This window comes from Megalobrama amblycephala, linkage group LG4, assembly GCF_018812025.1.
Source record: "Megalobrama amblycephala isolate DHTTF-2021 linkage group LG4, ASM1881202v1, whole genome shotgun sequence".
In the NCBI taxonomy this organism is placed as follows: Eukaryota; Metazoa; Chordata; class Actinopteri; order Cypriniformes; family Xenocyprididae; genus Megalobrama; species Megalobrama amblycephala.
This window is the reverse complement of record NC_063047.1, coordinates 48,056,158-48,080,246: the sequence shown is the minus strand read 5'-3', so window position 1 is coordinate 48,080,246 and position 24,089 is coordinate 48,056,158. Positions and strand designations below refer to the sequence as shown.

At 37.6% G+C, this 24,089-nt stretch overlaps 2 protein-coding genes across 2 annotated transcripts in view; both read left to right on the top strand.

The window, feature by feature from the left end:
- LOC125267751 (phosphatidylinositol transfer protein beta isoform) overlaps positions 1-22,579 on the top strand; it is a 55,690-nt gene extending 33,111 nt beyond the window's left edge. The window contains exon 11 of the mRNA XM_048189673.1: positions 22,448-22,579. Coding sequence (XP_048045630.1) covers positions 22,448-22,453 — 6 coding nt within the window. The 3' untranslated portion in view covers positions 22,454-22,579. The remainder of the gene's footprint in view (positions 1-22,447) is intronic.
- mn1b (meningioma 1b) lies at positions 7,753-23,747 on the top strand. The gene is made up of 2 exons (XM_048189669.1): positions 7,753-12,449; positions 22,448-23,747. Exons 1-2 carry the CDS (start codon positions 8,957-8,959, stop codon positions 22,654-22,656), a joined length of 3,702 nt encoding a protein of 1,233 aa, XP_048045626.1. The 5' UTR covers positions 7,753-8,956; the 3' UTR covers positions 22,657-23,747.
- Positions 23,748-24,089: the final 342 nt, after the last annotated feature.

Here is a 24,089-nt window from a genome sequence, read left to right as displayed (position 1 = left end):
TTAACTCTCATTAGAGCATTATTAGACTGTTAGGGTTCGGTTTAGAAGAATAAGTTGACATGTAGTTGCAAATTACTTATAGTCAGTAGAATGTCTGTTGGTGGAGCATCAAAATAAAGAGTTAGCAGATTTTAAGCAAACAGTCTACTAATACTCTAATGACTGCTAGTTGCAAAGTTACTTATAGTTAGTAGAATGTCGGACTATCTAATTAAACCAAAATGTCTTAAATGATTATGGTTTCTTATGAAAGAAACTCTGACAGCACGCTGCAGGACTAGCCTACAACGAGCAATGAACAAGACTATTTAAATGTTGAGCAAGCAATCTCATTGGCTGCAGGATCAGCAGTGGCCAATCAGTTTGTGCCATGCGGTAATATTGTGATTGCTTGATTGCATGTAAAGCACCTATCAGCCTGTGCCCTCTAGAGTTTCATGACTGAACTAGATATATATACACTGCACGATTTTAGCAATCCTGTAAGGTCATTACAAATCACACTGTGCGACATGGATCTTTTAAACTTGGGTACGACATGCATGTAGACTGTACGATGATGACACCCGTTGACTCGCAGGCTATGGTGCAAGTTTCTATAGAAGAATAAAACATCATCAGCATGTGCTAGTGGTAAACAAAACACCATGTTGAATCATACTTTGGCAGTTGTAGTTTTTTATGTGTGCTGGAAATAAAAAGGAAGCGGCGAAAGAAGAAGGGAAAAGAGAAGGGCTGGTCAGTAGACGTAGGTCGTAGCAGCAAACACACTGTGCGATGATCATGCTGAATTTCTGACACTGTCAGAAAATGATCGTAGGCTATCTTTGGTCGCAAGACTAGGAAAACAGCCGTTCTTTGAATCTCTCTCACTGTACGACATAGGACCACCGATTAGTAGCCACGATCACAGAAATCTCCACGATTGTTTCACGATTGCAATCTTTCGTCTGGGACAGCCAAAAATCGTGCAGTGTATCCCGGGCTTAAGGCTGCATCTGAAATCGCATACTCTCTTGAGTAGGTACTTGTTTTGGATAGGCAATTACTCCACGACCAATAAAAAAATTATGTGTAGTATGAATGTAATCTGGATGTACTACATAGTAGGGAAGGATGCTATTTCGAATGCAGCTTAAGTGTTCTATTACTCTTGCTCCACCTCCATTTTCTCCATTTTTTTGTTGCTCTCTCTGTGAACAATTGCTTTCCTTTGGATGACAGATGATACTTAAACCCTTGACCTACAGCTCTAAACTGACTACTACTGACTGACAGGATTGGATATTCTTCAGAGAAAGGGTTGCATTGCACTACTTCCCCTCCGCAAAGGAAGGACAACTCTGAGCAAAATAATAATAAAAAACAGAAAGGATTTTTGGATGTCATCAGTTTTAAAAACAGGCAGTTCCAAAACAGTGTCATGATGAGCATTGCTTTATACCACTGCCAACTTCTCTGTTCTAAGACTCAGAATTGTATTTTTACTGGTCCCATGTACAAACTGCCACAGAGACAAATTCTTTCACCAGCTTATATTTGAGTCTTGTTATTTTAAGAAAGTGAATTTTGCAAGAAATAATTTCAGGAAATTACTGGTAGGCAATAGTCTATATGAATAGACTATTGACCTGCTTATAGTTAAATGTTCACATTGTTATACTAGAAGAGGTGTAAAGAGTACCTGAAAACTATACTTAAGAAAAAGTATACCTTGCAGCGAAAATGACTCCATTACAAGTCTGATTATAACTGACATGACATTGAAAAACAAGAAACAGTTGATTTGTGAGAAGAGCAATCACATTTTTATTTTCTAAAAACGAAATAAACCTGAACACCTCAATATTGCAATAAATCAAAGTCGACACAAAACAGCCTCTTAAACATTTACAAACAGTCAAGTCTCAGTTAAGCCCAAGTGCTCAAACATGGCATAAGTAAAACAATATCCTTCAAAAACGTCTCTTCAATATAACGATAGATAAAATATTATTAAATATCAAATAGTCAAAGCTTACTTGCACTGGACGTGCTGGTTTCGGCCTCATTACTGGCTGCATCCGTGTCCTCATTTCATATATTCGATACACCTGCGATTCAGCAACTACCTGCTAATGCACTTGCATTGCATTCCACTCCACTTTTAGACACGCACTCACAAACTTCCCTAAGCACTTCCTCTCGGGGGAATCCCTGCCGGCATTTTGAAGTGCATTCCACTTCTTGAAGTGGCCGAGGGAAGTTTATGGATAGACCCTCGCTCCCTCGATTTTAACAGAGAGAGTGAGTCTACTTCATATGTACACTTCAGGCAGCACCATATATCAGAATGCAACACGATTGTGATGTCACTGCATATCGCGTTTAATTTACTCCACCACAAACAACTCTATGATATATATATATATATATATATATTTTTTTTTTTAAGTATTTAAAACAGCCCCTAACACACCTATGTACATATAGAATGCTGCATTAAACAATTTCGTAAGGGAAAAAAATATAAAAAAATCCATAGCGGATTCCAAGTGATCAAGGGTTTAGGACGTTCCAATTCAGCCAATTAAAAAGGTTTCGCCAGTAGTGGGCACTCATGCAACGTAAACAATGACGTACGTCCGAGTCAATGAGACTGAGGGAAATTAGCGAGGGAAGGGCATAAAAAAATGAACTGGAACGCAGCCATAAAGTAGCCTTGTGGGCAAAACGCACAAGATATAGTACCTTCAATGCACTGTAGATGGCGATATCACTTCTTTTCTAGCAGAAATAAACTGCTGCAGAAAAAGTTAGGTGCCATGTAAAATTTGATGAGTAATTGCATTACTCGTTACAAATGTGTTACTAATTTAAAATTGTCAAGCAGAGAGTAAACGTTGCTAATATCTTTGATACTCAGTCAAAGTAAAGTAGCAAAAAAAGACACTTAAATACTGTAACTAATTTCATTTACTCAAATACTTTATACCACTGGTTACTTGATAGTGTCCCTCAGACTTTCACCAGTTTTATTATCTGTTAAATTAAAGGTGCCATCGAACGTTTTTTTTTTTACAAGATGTAATATAAGTCTAAGGTGTCCCCTGAATGTGTCTGTGAAGTTGCAGCTCAAAATACCCCATAGATTTTGTTTTATTAATTTTTTTAACTGCCTATTTTGAGGCATAATTAGAAATGTGCCGATTCAGGCTGCGGCCCCTTTAAATCACGCGCTCTCCACCCCCTCCCGAGCTCTCGACTCTATCACTGCATAAAAAAAGTTCACACAGCTAATATAACCCTCAAAATGGATCTTTACAAAGTGTTCGTCATGCAGCATATCTAATCGTGTACGTATAGTATTTATTTGGATGTTTACATTTGATTCTGAATGAGTTTGATGCTATGCTCCGTGGCTAAAACTAACATTACACACTGTTGGAGAGATTTATAAAGAATGAAGTTGTGTTTATGAATAATACAGACTGCAAGTGTTTAAAAATGAAAATAGCAACGGCTCCGTGAATTTAGTAATAAACGATGGTAACTTTAACCACATTTAACAGTACATTAGCAACATGCTAACGAAACATTTAGAAAGACAGTTTACAAATGTCACTAAAAATATCATGTTATCATGGATCATGTCAGTTATTATTGCTCCATCTGCCATTTTTCGCTGTTGTCCTTGCTTGCTTACCTAGTCTGGTGATTCAGCTGTGCACAGATCCAGACATTAATACTGGCTGCCCTTGTGTAATGCCTTGAACATGAGCTGGCATATGCAAATATTGGGGTCGTACATATTAATGATCCCGACTGTTACATAACAGCCGATGTTATGTTGAGATTCGCCTGTTCTTTGGAGGTCTTTTAAACAAATGAGATTTATAGAAGGAGGAAACAATGGTGTTTGAGACTCACTGTATGTCATTTCCATGTACTGAACTCTTGTTATTCAACTATGCCGAGGTAAATTCAATTTTCAGTTCGATGGCACCTTTAAGCATGGCATGTCCCTCTTATTAGAATATACACACATTTTTTTCAAACCAGTTCTATACAACTGCATGTTTGTTATCCAAAAAAATTAAAAAATGATAAACTTATTCACTGTCAAAATAATAATAAAAAATAGTGCTGAATCAATTCAGAATGATTAGATCAAAGAGACATGGAGGCTTTCAATGTAAGATCCAACATCAAACTAATTTTACAGAACAATTCTAAAACATGCGATAACTGTTTAAACGTTTCAGTCCATATTCAATAACTGAAGATGATTCCTTTCACCTATTAGGAGCCAATATCATGTTCACCTAAAATCCATCATGGATCTTAGACTCAAAACCTATTGTTTCTCCTCTTTTACTATTAAACATTTACAATACAATTATTTTCTAACAGTTTTCCACCTGTATTTTTTTTTTCTTTTTAATGATGATTAAATTGTTAGGGAATGTCCTATTATTCTATTCTATTCTATTCTATTCTATTCTATTCTATTCTATTCTATTCTATTCTATTCTATTCCACTTTGTTTTATTTCATTTCAGTTAACGTTTCATTTTTGTACACTGCTTTTCTTCATTCTATTGTCTTACTCTTTCTGTGCTTCCCATATTTTGCCAAATTCCTTGCAGTCGACTGTGAAGAAAAAAAAAAAAAAAAAGCGTAGTTCTGTTGTTCCAGTGTTTCTGACTTCATCATGTTCTCTTCAAGTCTTTCTTCCACACCCCTCCCACTCTCGCCCACCCCTGCCTCCCTTTTTATGTTCTCAACAGCTTGTAACATTGTCTTTGACTGCCTTGTCATTTGGCACTGATTAAATTCTGGGACAAAACAACAATCTCAATTCCAAGTACCCTTCCAGACATCGAATGAAGACTTGTGGTGATAATTTAAGGTCTGTCTCCTGTTTGCCCAGTTTGATTTTTTTTTTTTTTTTTTTTTTTGAATTTCTTATCTCTCTGTTTTGCTATAACCTGCTGTTTCTAATACCCAAATAGCATTTATGATTCAATCGTTGACAATATTCTCACTGTACTGACTAAACTTATAAGTAATACACAAATATAAACACAATAAATGAAACAGTGAATTTTTTATTGTAGTATTTGGTCATTCACTTAACCACTTTGTATAGTATTCACATTGCAATAAGACACTAGACTTAACAAAAGAATGTGTTATGGGTTGCAAGGAAAAATGATTATTTCCGTTAACAACCCAGTGTGCAGTTTTACTCAACGTTTCCAAGACTAGATATGCTCTATAAATGACCTAAATTAAATGATTCAGTCATCTGTTTTTGTAAAAATATAAACAATAAATGAAAGTAAATGAAGTAACAGTATTTTAATATATATAGCCTATATATATTTGTATTTTATCATTATCTAAATCCACACAACCCTACAGAGGATAAGCAGTTTGAAGAATGGATGGATGGAAGGAAGTAAGGATTACCTGCTAATATTCAGAGATTCAGCAGAATAATGGTGTGTTTGGGGGTTTCAAGGATCATGAGTGCTGGTTTAAAAGTAGCCTACTTTTTTGTTATCAAGCATAAACTGTAATGTACACTTATACACTGTTTTGTACACTTGCAGGTTGTTTATTAATCGCTAGATGGCACTGTGTCTTTTTCACGGAATTTCCACAGTGAAAGCAGTTCAAAGGAAAATGGATTTGCTTTTCAAACGCGCCTCCTCCTAAATAGGAGAAAAACGCATTACTTTAGAAAAGTCAGTCTGTTCAACCCAAGTATGTGTTGTTGAGTAGCCTATGCTTAAATGCCATTACATCGAGATTTCTTATTTGTGTTATGTTTGAAAGGACAGCTGATGTTTCAAATTGTCACTGTTGTCACTTGACCCTCATTTATTTACATCGTGTGTGGTTTTCTCATGCAAGATTCATTTAAGAGTTAAATGTGAAGGTCCTTTGGGTAGAATAACAAATGCTTGTAGTAAATGATTAGGCTATAGCCTACTTACCTCGGCAAAATTGCTTATATTATTATTATTGTTATGTTAGAAGAGACAGAAGGTGTTTTTAATATTTAACACTCATTTATTTACATTGTGAGTTGTGTAGAATAACAAATGCTTAGTAAATGGGTGGTTTTTCATCTCGGCAAATCGTTTGCCTTAATTTATTAGCCTATTATTATTATAAAGCAGCTGTGTTTTAATATGCGTCTAGGGACATGGGGAAAAAATAATGCTATACCTTATATGTTCACTTAAAGTAAGAAACAACTCTGTTGCTCAAAAGCTCAGACTGATTTAGGCCTATTAGTGTATTTCGTAATTAAAACAAGAAAAACAGACAATAATAGCAACTCTGAATAGTCACTATCTGATTCTATGAGTGGTGTACGTTCAAATCTTTATTAATGGTGATGTATTCAGTTGATGTAACTCACAACAGCATGCGGACGGATTTTCTCTTCTCTCCCGTAATAACATTATTAGGGTAACTGAAATGCATGCAGTTTTACGCACAAGCGTGACAGTAGCTAGTAGCTACATTTAAAGAGGATAATCAGTTTTCACACTTTATCCATTACTGTGGGCAGCAATGCTTTGTATAGGGTTCATGACGCTTTGATACATTCAAAGCTTACTTCATACTCGGATAGATAGATAGATAGATAGATAGATAGATAGATAGATAGATAGATAGATAGATAGATAGATAGATAGATGAAAATGTGTCGCTGCCTTTGAACTAAATCGCATTCATTTCGAATGTAAACAGAATTATGTTAATTGGTCAATTAATCTGAATGGAAATGTTAATTCGCAGTTTGAAGTGCGCTAACAATGCAAACTCCGGGTGGTAATTATGCCGCGCATTTGCGCTTTTGTTAAGCATTTGCATGGGGCTGGACTGAGGCTCCCTACAAATGGATTTTTTTTCATGCTTTTTCATTCCACAATATCTAGGTTTTCACTGTCGAAAAGTCTACGATAAGTGTCAAAGCATCACAAATCTCTCATGGAGCTGTTCAGTTATCAGCAGCCGTAAATCAAGATATTAAACGCACAAGAATCATAGCTGGGGTCGACAATGTTTTGATTATAAGATGGTATTTTTATTCATTTATTTATTTGCAACTGTATGTTTTACTGACCCTAGCCCATATATAATTGCTATAAAATGTGCATAAATACGGTAAGTCTAATGCTATTATTTTGCTATACACTAACAACATAAAAACCGATATAAAGCACTCAAATTTACATAGCCTAACTAAAACAAAATAATAAAAAAAAAAAAAAAAAAAAAAAAAAAAAAAACTCAACAAAGTGCATGGATGTTATCGGGGGTATTTTGGAATGCTCCTTTCTCCATAAAAAAGGCAATCCAGAATTTTTACTTATGAAAAAAATTGTTTAAACAATTTACAGCAAACTTAGGTATTGCCTTGTTAAATATAGGCCTCGTTTTCACAAATATCCACAAATTCTATTAATCATACTTATATTATTATAAAAAAAAAATAACTCCAGGCCTATTCTTAAATATAAGTACGTCTATGTATAATCATACTTTTTACTTCTAAAAACATACAGTAAAATGAAACGCATGGTAGCACTTTTCATTATTTTCCGTTGAAAGGAGTTTTTACATTGAATGGATTTGGATCCAATAAACCAGATATTTTTTCTCTGAAGCACCTGAAAACCCTTTCTCGTAACGCAAATAGACGAACCCTGGACTACCTTAAGAGTTCGTCCCTCCCTCGGCATGTATGCCATTGGCTGATGTTAGCAGCGGAGGACCTTGCTGAAATGCAAAACTTGTTGCTGGTTCTTGCGGTCGTTGCGCGCAGCGCTGAGCGTCTCAGACATCAGTATGTGATCTATCGGTGAATCGTTTCCAGCTGGAGTGGAGCAAATCTCAAAACTGGTGCTATTAGAAGAGGACTCCCTGAATGTGCAAGTGTTGACTGTAATTGAAATTGCAGTCAAGCTGTTCGATTGCGCGGAAAATGAGCAGGACCGATGGGACTGTGTTGCCCAGCAGCTCTGTGGTGGCGGGCTTTGGATAGCGCATGTGCTGCCTATCGCTCGGAGCTCCAAAAGACGGGCGCACAAAGACGGGAGTTCGGGGTTTACCCCCTCATACACGGGACTTTCTCCTGTCCTTTACTTTGGTGTCATCGCTTGTTCAGCTCAGCCCAAGGGAACTATTTCTTTACAACTTATGCCATTTTAAAGAAGCTTACCCATTTCTAAAAGAAGTGGATACCAAATAATACGCTGTTCTGGATTCATATGGACATGGATATTTTTGTGGTACTCTGGATAGTGTTGTGATATGCGTTCAAAATGGATTTTTAAATAGAATGTTTACCTCACTCTGGACATTTGACAACATATTGGAATAATAGTCTGTGGAGGATGATTTGATGGAACATGTTTTATATATTTTTCTATATGTGTTGTAGCTGTCGTGAGATCGTCAGGTGAGGGTGTTTTTGTGGTAAGAGAGTTGTTTTTTATAGCAGTCTTGTTTTGCTCTTATGTAGAGCAAATTTCGGCAAAAAAAAAAAAAAAAACTTTTTTTCCTTTTTTTCTGTTCTGTGAAAATATTACACGTCGTAATTTTTTGTTTTGTTTACATTTTATGTAATACTTTTAAAACAGTTAAGAAAAAACATGGAACACATTATGGACTAGACCGTGAACTTTAATTTTTTTGTAGAACATTTCGTATTACAGTTTAAAATTAATTTACAATATCATAGAATTTCTCAGTAATTAATTATACATTACTGTGATTTGCCACTACAAGCGTATTTTTTTATTAATGGCAAAATCACATTTGAAATTTACCCCTGTATTTCACAACTTGTTGATGTTACTTGAGTTTGCCAAAGAAAGAAAATAAAGTAGACTGTAGACAGTGCAGCGGAGCCAGGAAAGCTGGTTGTCATGCGGGACTGATTGTGGGAAGTATGTTTGGGCTGGAACAGTTTGGTCCACAGATTAATAACAGAAATTTTGGCCACACTGAGAAAAACTTTAACCAGCCAAGAGTGAGCATGAACTCTCATTACAAGAGCCCAGGTTTTCATGCTGGAGGCCCACAAGGGACAGTCGAGCCTGGTATGGGCCCACTTAACGAGCCTCCTGTGATTGAGATGAACATTAACATGAATGGAGGCGAACAGTATGGTGGATTTCAGCGAGGACATTCTGAATTGCATGTGGGGAATCTCCAACAGCAACAACAGGCCTCGATGCATGGATTTTTTAACCCTCAAAGACCTCATAATCATCCCCATGGACATCAAACACACTCACACCATCAACACTTTGGTGGAAATTTTGGACCTGAACCTGGGTCCTCTTGCTTACACAGCGGAAGGATAATGGGTTACAACAGCGGTATGGGGCTCCAGCAAGGATTCACAGAGGGTTTTGACCCACTCTCTGAGGGGCAGTCAGCAGATGGCTTCTCTCAGCAGCAGTCCCAGCAGCAGCAAAGGCCAGGCTCCATGCCTGATTTTCAGCACCATGGACCCCCCAGCGGAAACCACCCTGTCCCTGCCCCATGTCTTCCCTTGGACCAATCACCTAATCGTGCTGCCTCCTTCCATGGCCTGTCTTCCTCATCCTCTTCGTCAGAAAGTCACAATCTAGAGCCCAGACGAATGCCCCCACCAGGTGGTGTTGATGGACTGGACTACAACTATTCCAATGAGCCCTCATCTGGACATTTTGAAGTGTCTGTGTACTCCCCCTCTGAATCTGATTCTCAGCTTTCTCATTTTGGGCCTGGGCGTCAGGTGCCAGGGCCCAATTTTCCTGGAAACCCAGGGTTGTCTCGTGCTCCTGGAATGCAGGGCATCTCTAAAGAGCACCCCCATGCCCCCCCTCAACAGCAGCAGCCCTCAGCCCAGCACAATGTGTTCTTTGAACGTTTTGGGGGTGGACGCAAAATACCAGTGGGGATAGAGCCTGGATCCAGGCATCCTCTCTTGCAGCAGCAGCCAGGCTTGATTGGCAGACAGAACACTTGCCCACCATCTCTCCCACAGCCCCCACAATCAGAGACGGGTTCCGCAAATGCCGGCATGCAGGAGGGAGGCGTCATGATGCCTGGCCAGCATAATCAGTTTGAATACCCTATTCACAGACCAGAGAACAGACGGATGCATAGTTATGGCGACCCCATGTTCAACATGCAACAGCAGCCACCCCCTCCTCAGCAGCCTTCCAATCAGAGGCTGCAACACTTTGATTCTCCTTATTTAAATATGGCTAAGAGGCCCAGGTTTGATTTTCCAAATGCCACTCATGGCGGGGAGAGTTGCAGCAGTTGGAACAGTGGTATGCATAACCCGCCTGGAATGGAGAATAATCTCTCTCCAGCAGCCTACCCTGGCCTGCCCGGAGAGTTCACCCCCCCTGTGACGGATGGCTTTTCAACAGGCCCATCACTGCAGCTTACAGGGCCTGAGCAGCAGTCAATGCAGCAGCAACAAAATGCAGCATCGATGATCAAGCAAATGGCCTCACGGAGTCAGCAACAGAGGATGAGACAACCGAATCTGCAGCAGCTGGGTCACCACAGTGATGTTCCTCAAGGGCCCCTGGGGCATGGGGGCCCGGTGGGAGGCATGCCTCAGTCGAGTTTCGAGAGAGAAAACGGTGGGAGGATGGTGAACTTTGATGGACGGAACCCACACATAGCTTTGGAGAGTGGGTGGTTTCCTGGGCCACATCCACCTGGGGAAATGCTGGGCCATCGCATGGGTCCAGGTGGAGAGGTGGGGGCTCATGAAATGCAGCAAAATGGTCCTGGCATGATGTTCAGAGCTGGTGTGAATGGAATGGGCATGCAGGAGCCTATGAGGATACCGGGGGAGGGCCACGTGCAGCCCTTACTTTCACCCAACATCCACTCACAATTCAACAGTGGCATGGGAAACCTCTCACAGATGCAGTCGCCCAGTACAGGTGTTGGATTGCCCAACACACCATCAGAAAGGCGCCCTAATGACTTTCCGGGACCACCCATGGGCGGTCCGTCCTCTTTTCCCTATGGGGGCTCTAATCGACAGGGAGCCTCTCTCTGTAACTCTCAAGGAGTGAGCACCTCACCAGGGAGTTTTACATCCCAGTCAGACTTTCCCACTAACCAGCGTTCCTCAGTCAGCAAACTTGGGGGACTCTCCTTAGGGAATTTTAGCAAAACGAGTGGCAAGGACAATGTTTTTGGACAGAGCTGCCTGGCAGCCCTCTCTACTGCCTGTCAGAACATGATTGCCAGCCTGGGGGCCCCTAACCTCAATGTGACATTCAACAAGAAGACTCAGGGAGAAGGGAAACGAAAGCTGAGTCAGACAGAACAGGACCTGAATAACAGTGCGGTTAATGGCACTGGGAATGCTGGGACTGAATATTTCCCAAGCATTGCTGCCCCCCAAAATGGGCAAGTTCCTCCTGCTGGAAATAGCAACACTAAACCACCGGGTCAAAATCATACGGTGCAGGGGGAAGCCAGCACCCTCTCCCCAAATTACAATATGGACACTACTCCTTGCAGTGAGGGGAAGGCAGCAACAGGGAGTGGGAGAGGGAGAGGGAGGAGAAAAAGAGACAGTGGCCATGTGAGCCCTGGGATATTTTTCCCCTCTGAAAACAGTAACCCTGTTGTAAGTCCCAGCCAGCAGGTGGCCTCAGCGGCTGGTGTCGGGGAGAGATGTACAGGCACACCTCAAGAGAAGCCCCACACCTCTCCCTCATGGGGGAAAGGGGGTGACCTGCTGCTGGGAGATCAGGCTGACCTTATGTCATCTCTTGACAGTGGCATCCAAAGTGTATCAAAGTCTGAAGTCTGTTCACCTCGCATGGATTTTACAGATGACGTGGGCACACATTATAGCAATGAGGATGAGGTATCATCAAGCTCAGATGCTCCGTCCACTGTGAAGGCTGGCCGCAGCCCTTTGTTAGGCTCGCCCAAGTTGCAGAGAGACAACGGACTAATAGGTGGGCAGAAAGGGCAAGGCATGGGCCTCTCCAACCACACTACCTCAACATCGGATGGCTTTGGTGGAGTGGGCCATCCGGGTACACCAGGTATGGAGCAAGCCCGTACACCCTCTAGCACCTCTGGCCAAGATGAAATTCACCCACTAGAAATATTGCAGGCTCAGATCCAGCTTCAACGGCAGCAGTTCAGCATTTCAGAAGACCAGCCTTTAGCTGTAAAAAATAACAAAAAAAGCAGTGACTGCAGTGGTCAAAATGGAGATGGAGAGCTTTCTAGCTGTAGCCCGGATGCCGGGAAGGGCTCCGTGGGCACCATTGATCTGGACACACTCATGGCTGAGCAGCATGCCACCTGGTATGTGCCCAGTGACAAGTCTCTGCTTGAGGATTCAGAGGAGGAGAAGTCTGTTTGGGAAAAAAATAAAGTCCAGGGAACCATCAAAGAAGGTAAATATTTAAATTTTACTACAGTACAGAATTATTTTTTTATTATATATGCCAGTAAAATACTCCATAAAATGTGTTAGGTGGCAATATTTTTTAAATGTATAGCCTTTTTTTAAAATTTATTTTCACTTTCTCCCTCTGTCTTGCACACACACACAAACATACTCATGTAGGCATACATGCAAAATGCTCTCCTTTACATGATAGTATTTTTAAGCAAGAGCAATGATATCATTTTCTCTGCATTACATTATCATTAAAAGGAAAATTACATACAGATCTTTGCGATGCAACTATTTATTTGTTTTTCAGATTGTTCGGATATGATTTAAGGTCATAACTGTGTTAGGGCTTTGAAAAATGAAAAAAAAAAAAAATGTTATTAAATTTAAATGTTCTAAACTAAATTTAACAGAACAAAGGTAGTTGAAAAAATGTATCATGTAAAATGGCTTTGTGAGGAAAAAAATATTAACACTTCATAAAAAGTACAAATAATTGATGCAATACAATACAAAATACAAATACAATACAAAAATGATTTCTATGTATTAAATACATTTAATTTAATAGAGTACCAAGCCTACCTTTGTTTTTTGTTTTCTTAAAGAAACATCAAAAGCAAGTGGCTTTCTAAACATTTGCAAAAGCTAAGCATTTATTTAAGGATATTGGCAGTTATATTGCGCTACATTAACTAACAAAGGATATATATATATATATATATATGTATGTGTGTGTGTGTGTGTTATTGTTATTATGATGATTATGATTATTATTTTTAAATTAATTAAATTAAACCTGCTCAAATGTCTATAATTGAGTTCTTAGTATGTTTTTTTAGGCCACTGTTTTGATACACTCTTTGATGGGTAGAATAGTTTAAGAACTTTTCAAGGCTTTAATGTTGTTATGCTTTATAAAACATACACAAAGTGCCAATATTTTAACAATAATTTACATAAATGTTTGCAAAAATTTTCGTTGACGTACATATGAAGTTCCATGTGTGTTAAACCTACAGACCGTTAGAACAACTAATGAAGGTTGTAGCTGTGTAATAATACTGATACTAATTATTATTACTGATGATGATGATGATGATGATTACTGTTAATAATAATAATAACAATAACAATAATTTAATAAGCCATTTTCTAATGCATTCTGTGTTAGCTGGTTAATGGCAACTTCTATTTTTTTGATTATTTCTTTAACGACCTATTATGTCTCTCTACTTATAATACTTTCTTACACATTTACATAAAGCAGCATAATTATGTAAACCATGAGCTCATACATTTGATGTGTGCGTCCTTCTTTTGGCACTTGTCCTTTAGTTTAATCAGTATATGAAACGGTAATTGTCTTTACTGAAAAGGCAGCGGGACGGACACGCATAATTGAATCGCCACAGCCGGAGTGCGCTTTCACACGTGTTAATAGTTCGCCCCCGGTGTGCATTATGTGCCCCTTTGTTTGGGCTAACTGCAGGTGGGAGGGTGCAGGGGGGAGCTTTCAGAGAAGGCAACCTTAAGTCAAGGTCCATTGTTTAACATTCAGTGTTGTCAAGTGCACCATCCCCATCTCTTGGCACTTATTTTGTGTTATAGACTAGCAAACGCATCCACCACCACACAGCCAAATGGATTTGTTGCGCATCTGTCCATGCAATCAGTGTAAACCAAATGCAAAACATTGTCTTTTTCTCTCAGTATTTCCCTCCTTTCTTTTCCCCCACCAACTGTGCATTGCTCTCCTCATTTTGCAGTCTCCTTCTCTCCTTTTTTTTCCCTCTCCTCCTCGCATTCAACCCCCCGAGCTGTAAACGCACGTTGTGCTGGTGCGATCGATAGCTAGTTAGCACAAATCACCAGCCTTGACAGATTTTCATTTGAGTGGCGTAGACAGCAGAGATGAGAGAAGGGTTACAAAGTGTTTGCGGCTTGTGAAATTGCATCGGATGCTTTGCACGCCAGCACACAAGGGGACTGTTAAATTCTATAAGAGGTTCATTCACACCGTAATTTTTATAGGCCTTTATAACACTTAACTTTTAAAGCATATGAATGCTTCTAGTAATTTTAATTAGGTGACTAAGGTGCTTATAGGACATTGTTAATATGGATTTATAGGATGCAGTAATTTATTTTATGAGTCTCAAGATCATTAAGGCGCCTTGAAATTAATTGCACTCTGCTGTACAAAGTGAAAATGTGTAGTTGTGAACTAAAGGAGCTATTTCTAGCAGATATGACCAATACAAATTTTGCTTGGTGTAACCTAATGTAGTCAGGTATATTGAGTCATATTAAATAATATTTCTGACTTGTTAAAACCAGTTTATTTCAGTGCTAAATCTTGAAGCACTTGCTACCCAAGTTAGCATATATATATATATATATATATATATATATATATATATATATATATATATATATATATATATATATATATGAGTAAAAACATTTCCTATGATTAAACGTATTAGCTCACAGTGTATTGTTCAGGAATATATCCTTGATAATATTTAGATTTTTAATTATATATATATATATATATATATATATATATATATATATATATATTTCTTAGGGTTTTTTTCTTAGGTTTTCATAAAATAACCACAGATAACAGATCACATTATGCCTAGGAATATACACAGATTCAGCTGTCAGTTCTAGCAGCGCAATGCGGCAATGTTTTGTGCATCAATTTGTACTTCTACACATTTAGAAATTGTAAGTACCGTTTGACTTGAAGACCTTGACAGGTTACATCAATTTTGATAATGTGCAAAAAATAATTTTAACATAAAATCTTTTGATTTTTATTTAAAAATAAATCCTGCATGACTCTATTTCACGTAATATATTGTTTTATGTTAAAATTATCTAAGCAAAATATCCTACTGAAACTTTCTTAAATCCTCAGTCCTTACAGGCGTCAAACACACACACACACACTGAAATTTCATAGCCTTTCATAGCCAAGTATGCATAACACATACCAGCAGACTTTTTGGATTTGATTTTGGATTGGATGTGTGAATTTGAAATCGTACATCTTTGACTGGGTTGCAGGATTTTCATATTTGTTCTGTGTACTGTCAAACACCAGTAGTGTTGACTCGTCTGATCACAAAATCACAAAATTCAACTTAGTCACTATTATGTATACAAACTCCAGAAGTACTTACAAACTTACAGAAATACTTACATAGTTATTTTTGGATGGTTTTGTTTCCCAGCGGGTGTTCCTGTGCTTCTGTGAATGTCGCCCTCTCTCTGGCTTCTCTCTCAAGTCTCCTTCTTTTTAGTGCAGAGTTTTGAAAGGCGATCTTTGCTAGTTTGATGTAACTTTCACTTCCTGAGAACTGAAAACACAGGGTATGTTTTGTACTGTGTAATTATAATTATTATTGTTATTATTATAATTATTTTTTTTTTTTTTTCAGAGAATAACATTTACATTTTGGGTTCATATTTCAGTAAAATAATTAGTTACACGTTGTGAGTTAAATCTGACAAACCTCCATTTGGGTATATATAAACACATTAAGATTGGATTAGTCTTTATTTATAGTAGTATATAAAAACAACTAAGAGGTCTGTGGTATTTCTTGTATTAATAATTGCCTATACTGTGTATATATATATATATATATATATATATATAGGTAATTATTATAGAAAAAAAATGATTGTATACTGGGGAATATTACTCTAGAATTACTTAAGTTTTTTTGTGACAGGTTTTCTTATGTCTTGAGCAGCAAGTGTGAATACATTGTACTGTTGTGTGTGAGCTTTTGGTTGTCATCAGTCATTACTGCAGTAGCTGCACTGCTGAGGATTTCCTTCTGGCCCCCTGAAGTGTTTACTGCAAATGGTACTAATGACCCCCACTGGACTCTTTGTGGACATGATAAATGACAGAGCAACTTACGCAGGGTTTTTTTATGCCTGTCTAAGATGCGGACAATATTTCTGCATTCTCCTGCATGATAGGTAGACAGTTTAAATGGTTGAGTTCAAAGTTAATGTCAGCTGGGTTTGTGCACCTTACGTGTCTAAGAATGCCTTAATATAATGGTGGGGAGTACTGACAGGTGACCAAACACTCAAAGTACACTTATTTTTGTAAACAACCTTTCTAACTCATGACAGCGTATAAGCGTAACACTTTACTGATGCTTCATTTGTGACAAGTTGCAAAACATGAATGATTTTCATTACTTTCCCTGCCTTGCTTTTTTTTGTTTCTTTTTTTCATTCCATTCCTAACACCCAAAACAAAGCTGTGATTCACATTTGGTGTAAAATGGAAAAACAGCTCAGGGCAACTCATGCTCTCATTCTGTCACTAGCTTGCTTCTTATTGACTTCCTCCAGAACGTATACATTCGCCAATTTACCAATCATTTTATCAGTGGTTGGAATTTGGAAATGCATTTTTGCTAATATTACAACCCATACGGCAAAAAGTATATACATTTCAAGTATATTTTTAAACAAAACACAGCAAAGCAAAACAAAACAAAATCCAAGAAATATTCCCACAAATACATTTTTGGCCATTTCTTTGTATATTTTAGCAAATATATTTTATAAATATAAATATATTTAAAATCATTTCAAATATGTTTGCCCATATTTCAAAGCAAGAAAATACATTTACATATTTCACATTTAAACAAAAGCTCTAAAATACATGAACATAAGACATTTGAATAAAAATCAGCAATTAACATACTTTACGAAAAAAAAAAAAAGTTAAGGAATAGTTTGAGAAACATAACAAAAAGTTCCAGGTGTTGGAGAGCTCAAATAAGCCAAGCGATACTTTTATAGCCCTACGGTGGGATTAAGCTTCAGATGATTTACTTGTTCTCGTCTCTGAAAATTAAGATGGGAAAGGAGAGAGTAACACACACACACACACACACACACACACACACACACACACACACACACACACACACACACACACACACACACACACACACACAAATAGATAAAAATACCTTTAAGGTTTTTTTTTAAAGCTTCCATGATAATGTAGCCAAAAATTCACCCCTTTTTCTCCCAAAGGCAAAGATGTTTGAGGATGTGTTTGACAAATGTGATTTCTGATGTGCACATACATATCTACAGCAGAGCACATATTGACTTAACGTGACAGTTAGACTTAAAGCCTGCCTTAACAAGTTGTATGCTTCAGTTTGCTTCTAGAAGAATCTTCATTGTACAAGCTTACATTTTGTTTTCTTCTATTTTGAAATTGTGTTTTCCAAATACTTGTTTCTCTTACTTCAGCCCTCTTACTGTATGTGTGTGTGTGTAAAAATGTTACCAGGCAGGGTGAGTTATGTCATTTGTGACACAGGTTGTTGTCTCGGAATCATAATTAATTTGGGGGAAAAATAACAAATGGGTTGTGATTTTACAGCTGCTAATTGTTAGGAAGAAGAGAGAGGAAGAATAAATGGTCATAGGGTGCATCTCAATCAACTCCCTAGGTCGTGAATTAGTATAGTACACAAATTTGGGACAGTGATAAGGCACTGTTCTGTACCTGTCTATACATTTGTTATGTAAAACATCTATCTTGTGTCATGATGTGTATTGAGTTGGCTTGAGTGATTTATGTTTCAGAATTTCCGGTAAAGAAACATAGTGAACATCAATGCTCCCTGGTTTTCAGGGTGCATTGTGGGACTTTTTTGCTATTGTATTTGATTTTTGCTATTGTGACAGCCCTTAAAATGGCCGAATCCCTGATCAGTGCCCTGACTACTGAACTAGGGAGCTGATTGAGACGCACCCAAAATAAGAAATCTGTTTAATCAGGATGCAATGGCTAATTATAAAAATGCAATGCTCTTTTCTGCTTATAGACATTTAAAGCCTATTGATAATTGATATATGTTGTGCTGTTAAATAATTGAAAATGAAAGGAAAGGAAAATAGAGCTGGTCAATTTGAACAACTGTACAACTATTAATTAAGTTTATAAAGATTAATAAGTATATCAAATTTGCTTTAAATAATGGTAAAATAAATTGTAATTTTAATAATAATTATTAATTTAATTACGTTTGTAATATTAATTAAAAAAAAGTATTTAAATAATTTAAAATGTTATTTAAATATTTAGTGTCATTTTAATATTTTTGTGTATTATTAACATAAATGTGGTCCCACTTTATATTAAGTATCTTTAACTTTCTAAACTAACATTTTAATTATAAACATTATTAATTAATGTTTTTACATTGTACTTATTTTTTTTTAAATACCTGCAATTACAGCTGTAATTATCTTCTGTAATTACACAGATGTAATTACAGCTTAACCCACCCTTAAACTGAATCATACCACCAAACCCGCCCTTAACCTACCCGTATCCCACCTCTATAGCAACAGAAGTATTTTGCAATATATCATGAACATAAGTACATTGTACCTAACAAATTTTCTTTTTAATTTGATGTAGTATTGTTATAGTAGTGGTTAAAGACACCTAATATAAAGTGTGACCACAAATGTTTTCAAATATAAACATAAGATCAGACAGTTCTGTCATTTCCTCTACTGAGGATTGAGATAGAAGCCGGACTTGAAGATTTGTGTCTTGCAGCAGTAAATCACATATTAGTTTCCCAAGTATGTGTTTTGGAGGAGGGGGAGGGTGGTAGAGAGAGAGAGAGAGGAAGACCTGAACTCAAACCTCCCATCAGACTCCTGCAGGAAGGGGAATTTTAGCTTTCAAACCTTCAAATAAGTCTTTTGCAAATTCTCTTGTGGATAGCAATTAAAGAGCCAGCATGCAGATCAAAATTAGCATATTTTCTGTGTGGAATCCCAAGGTCCTTGAATCAGTGCATTACGCTGTGAACAGAAGTAGTATTTCCTGATCAGAAATGAATGGGACCATGTGTGGGGAGTAATATTTCAAAGAAAATGAGTAAACTTACAATCTGGAGTAATTCTGAACAACAACAACAAAGGAATAGAAATAAGAAGAAAATATTTAGATGCACCTAAAGTTTACATGTGTTGGCAGACGCTGACTTTTCTTCCAGTGCCATTGTCAGAAATTGAATGATATTTAAAATGTATCTTTCACAACTGTGATATTTTAGATCAATATTAACAGACACAACATTAACTAGATTTGCATTCTGTGATGGAAATACCAGTAAAAATAGTTTTAGGCATTTTGTTTGAGACTAATGATGTAAGGAAGAGAAGACCAGTCACAATCTCTGTAAGGCTAATAGTTATTTTTGCCATACAGGTTTTTCCTTTTTTAAAGGTTGTGATATGTGTGGATTTAATGTTGAAAGTGCTGTATCAGGTTATGTGTGCGCTGTGTTTGCTATGTAGCTGTGTTTTGGGATAGACACTGGGCCTCTTAAATACATACATTTGTGTGTGACTGTGTTTTGGGGTTGCACAGTTCTCACATTGCTATGTGTGTGTGTGTTGGGGGTAGCAGCAGGCAGCTTGATGGCTGTGTGTGTGTGTGTGTGTTTGTGTCAGGAATGCTTGGTTGCTTATCCAGGCCGTAGTGCAGCCTGCTGTGCCCAGCTACCACAGACTATTGGCAAACTCTGCAGGACGTAAGACAAGAGAAAAGGACTGAGTGCGTGCATAAGTGTGTGTGTGTGTGTGTTATTGCCTTAGGCGTGTGAAGTTAGGTGGGGTGGGGGGTGGGGTGTGTGTATATATTTCACACCATATAATAGATTAAGACACCATATAAAGATATGATGTTCATTTGTGTGTCATCATTTATGCAGTCCCACCTCTGTCTTTTCTCTGTTTTTTACCACTAATGTCTTTCCCTCCTCTCTGGATTCCTTTTCCCTTTATTTTTGTTCCTCTATCCTCAGGGTTTGGGGGATGGGGTCGGGTTATTGACCTTTCCCTACACCTTACCATTTTTTTTTCTGCAGTACTGGTCCAGACAGGCTCGAGGGCGAGACCAGGCGCCCGTCTCTCAAAATGGCTGACACATAGCATGCATGTGTGTGTGTCTGTGTCTGTAGGGATAATTGTAACACATTTTGGGTTTTGCAGATTTATTCAGAAAATGATTAGCCTAAAGATTTGAAATTTTACCTCAAATGTCTTTGGTGTGTGAGCATTCATTTTTAATGTCAGTTAAACGTATAACATAATCGGTTCAGATAACATTAAACTGGAAGTACATGAAGTCCATGTTAATTCCTAACACTTATTCTGTAGCATAAAGGAAGCATGTGATAATTTTTACAGTAAATGTAAAAGAACTTGTCCATATTTGCGTAAAGATATGATTCGAACGGTTGAAAATAAAATCACAACATTAAAAACAAAAATTTCTAAAGATGTTTTTACTTGCACTTTTTATGTACATCTGAATAAGGATGTTAATTGGGTACAAAACTGATACAATTATAGTGTTTTGAAATGCCATTTTCTCTATTTCTCTGTCTATCAATCACTTCTTCTCTCATATTGACATTTCAAATACAACCCCTTATAAACCTTTGTATGGATTTTGTTTTGTGCAGTAAATGAGATGGGGGCAGGGGGTTGACATGTGTGTCAATGCTTTGGAAGGGTCATTATGCAGGTAAATTAGGTCAAACAGAGTCAAAGGTCAGTTTTCCCAGAGCTTTGTGACTCCTTGACTGAAGGGTCACTTTGTTTTTGTGCAGTGGAACGGGGGGAATAGGTCCTAAAGCCAATGCTAATGCATGTGGTTTGATGGATTTTTAAGATCACACTTCTCAAATCATTCACACAATTGCCAGGAAAAGACAAGGGCTTTCTTACACTGACACCAGTGGTCGGCCAATCCAGTTTTTATTTATTTTTTAATTTTGACCAGTGCCATTGGCCTACATTTATATATCAGCTGTGCACAAAATGCCTAAAATCAAAAGACTTACTGTACACCATATTTACTGAACATTCCCTCAAAAGTACATTAAAGGCTTTAAAGGATTAGTTCACTTCAGAATTAAAATTTCCTGATAATTTACTCACCCCCATGTCATCCAAGATGTTTATGTCTTTCTTTCTTCAGTCAAAGAAATTTTTTGAGGAAAACATTCCAGGATTTTTCTCCATATAGTGGATTTCAGCAGTTACCAACGGCTTCAAGGTCCAAATTGCAGTTTCAGTGCAGCTTCAAAGGGCTCTACATGATCCAATACGAGGAATAAGGGTCATTTTCTGAAAAAAAAAAAAAAAAAAAAAAAAAAAGATATAATTTTTAACCACAAATGCTCGTCTTGCACCGCACTGCTATGCGGCATGCATTATGTAATCACGTTGGAAAGGTCACATGTGACGTAGGCAGTAGTACCGCGGTAGTAGTACTCCATCTCATTTTCTCCTTCAACTTCAAAATCGTCCGACATCGTTGTTTTACCTTTTTTTTTGTAAAGGCCGTTTGACTTAGTCTTTGCATGCTCGCTTTGTAAACACTTGCTCAGTACTTCTGCCTACGTCACGCGTGACCTTTCCAACATAATTACGTAACGTGTGCCGCATCGCAGAGGCAGTGCAAGATGAGCATTTGTGGTTAAAAAGTATATAATTTCATGGTATATCAGTAAAAAAGGATCATTTCACTAGATAAGACCCTTATTCCTTAGCTGGGAACATGTAGAGCCCTTTGAAGCTGCACTGAAACTGACATTTGGACCTTCAGGCCATTGGTAACTTGAAGTCCACTATATGGAGAAAAATCCCAAAATGTTTTCCTCAAAAACCTTAATTTCTGTTCAACTGAAGAAAGAAAGACATAAACATCTTGGATGACATGGATGTGAGTAAATTATCAGGAAATTGAGGCTAGTGAACTAATCCTTTAAATTTGATCACAACACAAGACACTTTAAAAGTGCTGTATAATATAATTATTACATAGATTTCACTAACAAAATGTAATGGTTACATCAACGTATTGAATTTGTTCCCCCTGTGTTTTTCTTTCAGAAGTAGATCTTTCTCAAAGTAAGACCACAGGAGGAGCAGGTTCCTCGGGGACCACTGGAGGTATGGGTTCTCATCTCCAGTGCCTGTCCGTCCACTGCACAGATGAACTTGGGGAGTCTAAGGGGCGCGGGGGACCAGTTCCTTCCTGGCGTTCCCTTCACTCGGACATCTCAAACCGTTTCGGAACCTTCGTAGCTGCGTTGACTTGAAGAAACAGAGCAGGAGAAAAGAAGACCTTTCAACTACCAGGATGAGGATAAGGAAACAGGACTTCCTTTTTTTATATATGGAGGCAGTATAAATCAGTGTTTCTTTGTCAGGAGAATTTGTGCCCTTTTTGTAGAAAAAAAGAAAAGAAAAAACATGAGGACTGTCACACTGAACTTACTGTAGGATGGTATATAAAAAGACAAGATGATGGTGTACCAGTACTGATCCAGTCCTCAATATTTCTTCATATGTCTATGCATTCTGATGGCTATTCTGTTCATCCATTGTTGTGTATTCTATGCTTCTCTCATGCCCACTTTTTTGCCCTCTCTGGGGGTCTCATTTTTTTCATCTTTGAAATAATTATTGTTCCTTCTTCTTATTAAAAATCCCTGATTCTATATAAGATCTAGGGTCTTTTCCTGACCCTCTAGCCCACACGGTAGACCTCCCCTTCCCTCAGGGCAGGTAATTCTATTGTCATCAAGGGACACAAGAGTGCTTTGAAATTTGGTCCTTGCAGGCATGCTGCTTGCTGCCTTCGCCTTCTTTGGAACCGAAAGGGGGAATCCTATTAGAACGTGATTCATAGAAATTCAATGATGTCCCCCCCCCCCCCCCCCACCTTTCTCCAACGCTTTTGGTTACTCTAATCTGGATTCCCTCATTACTTGTATATTAGGTTTACAGCATTTTCCATGTATCATTTTAAATCAAAATTCCCATAGCCCATCGGATTGTTTCTTGAACACCAAGGATGCTTCAACACTGGTATGCCACACAGCTAGAGGAAACCTTTTGATGTTAAATGGATATCAAATAGAAACCAGAATATTGGTATTGCACATGTAATTTTTTTAGGCAATCTTATACTCTTTAGAAAAATGTTACAGTTGACCTTAAATACCTGAAAAAGGTTAGATGGAAGGTCATAATGGCAATGTGGAGATTTACAGAGGTCCTTTTTCTTTGTTTCTTTTCATTTTTTAAAGTAATATGTAAAGTGCAGTTGTCTGTTTTCCTGCATATTGTATATATATGTATATGTTTTATTGAGTAACTAAATAACAATAAATATGATGTTAATGGTGACGGTTGCGCTTTGAAGAATTCTGTTTGTTTTACTTTTGCTGTGAGTAGCAAGTAACATTTATAGTTATATAAAATATTTTTGCACATTCCAGTATTTCTAGTATTTACTATAGGTGCCACTTACTAATTCTCAAAAGAAATACATTAACTGACCTTGACATGACCTTAAGTTTTTAAAAGTAGAATTTTACTGGCCTTTTTTTTATAAATTAGAATTTTACTATAAAGTAGAATTTTACTGGCCTTTTTTTTTTTGAAATAAATTATAGTAATATCTCATATATATAATATATATAATAATGCTCATTTTTTAAACTTAAATTTATTAATAACTGTCAAA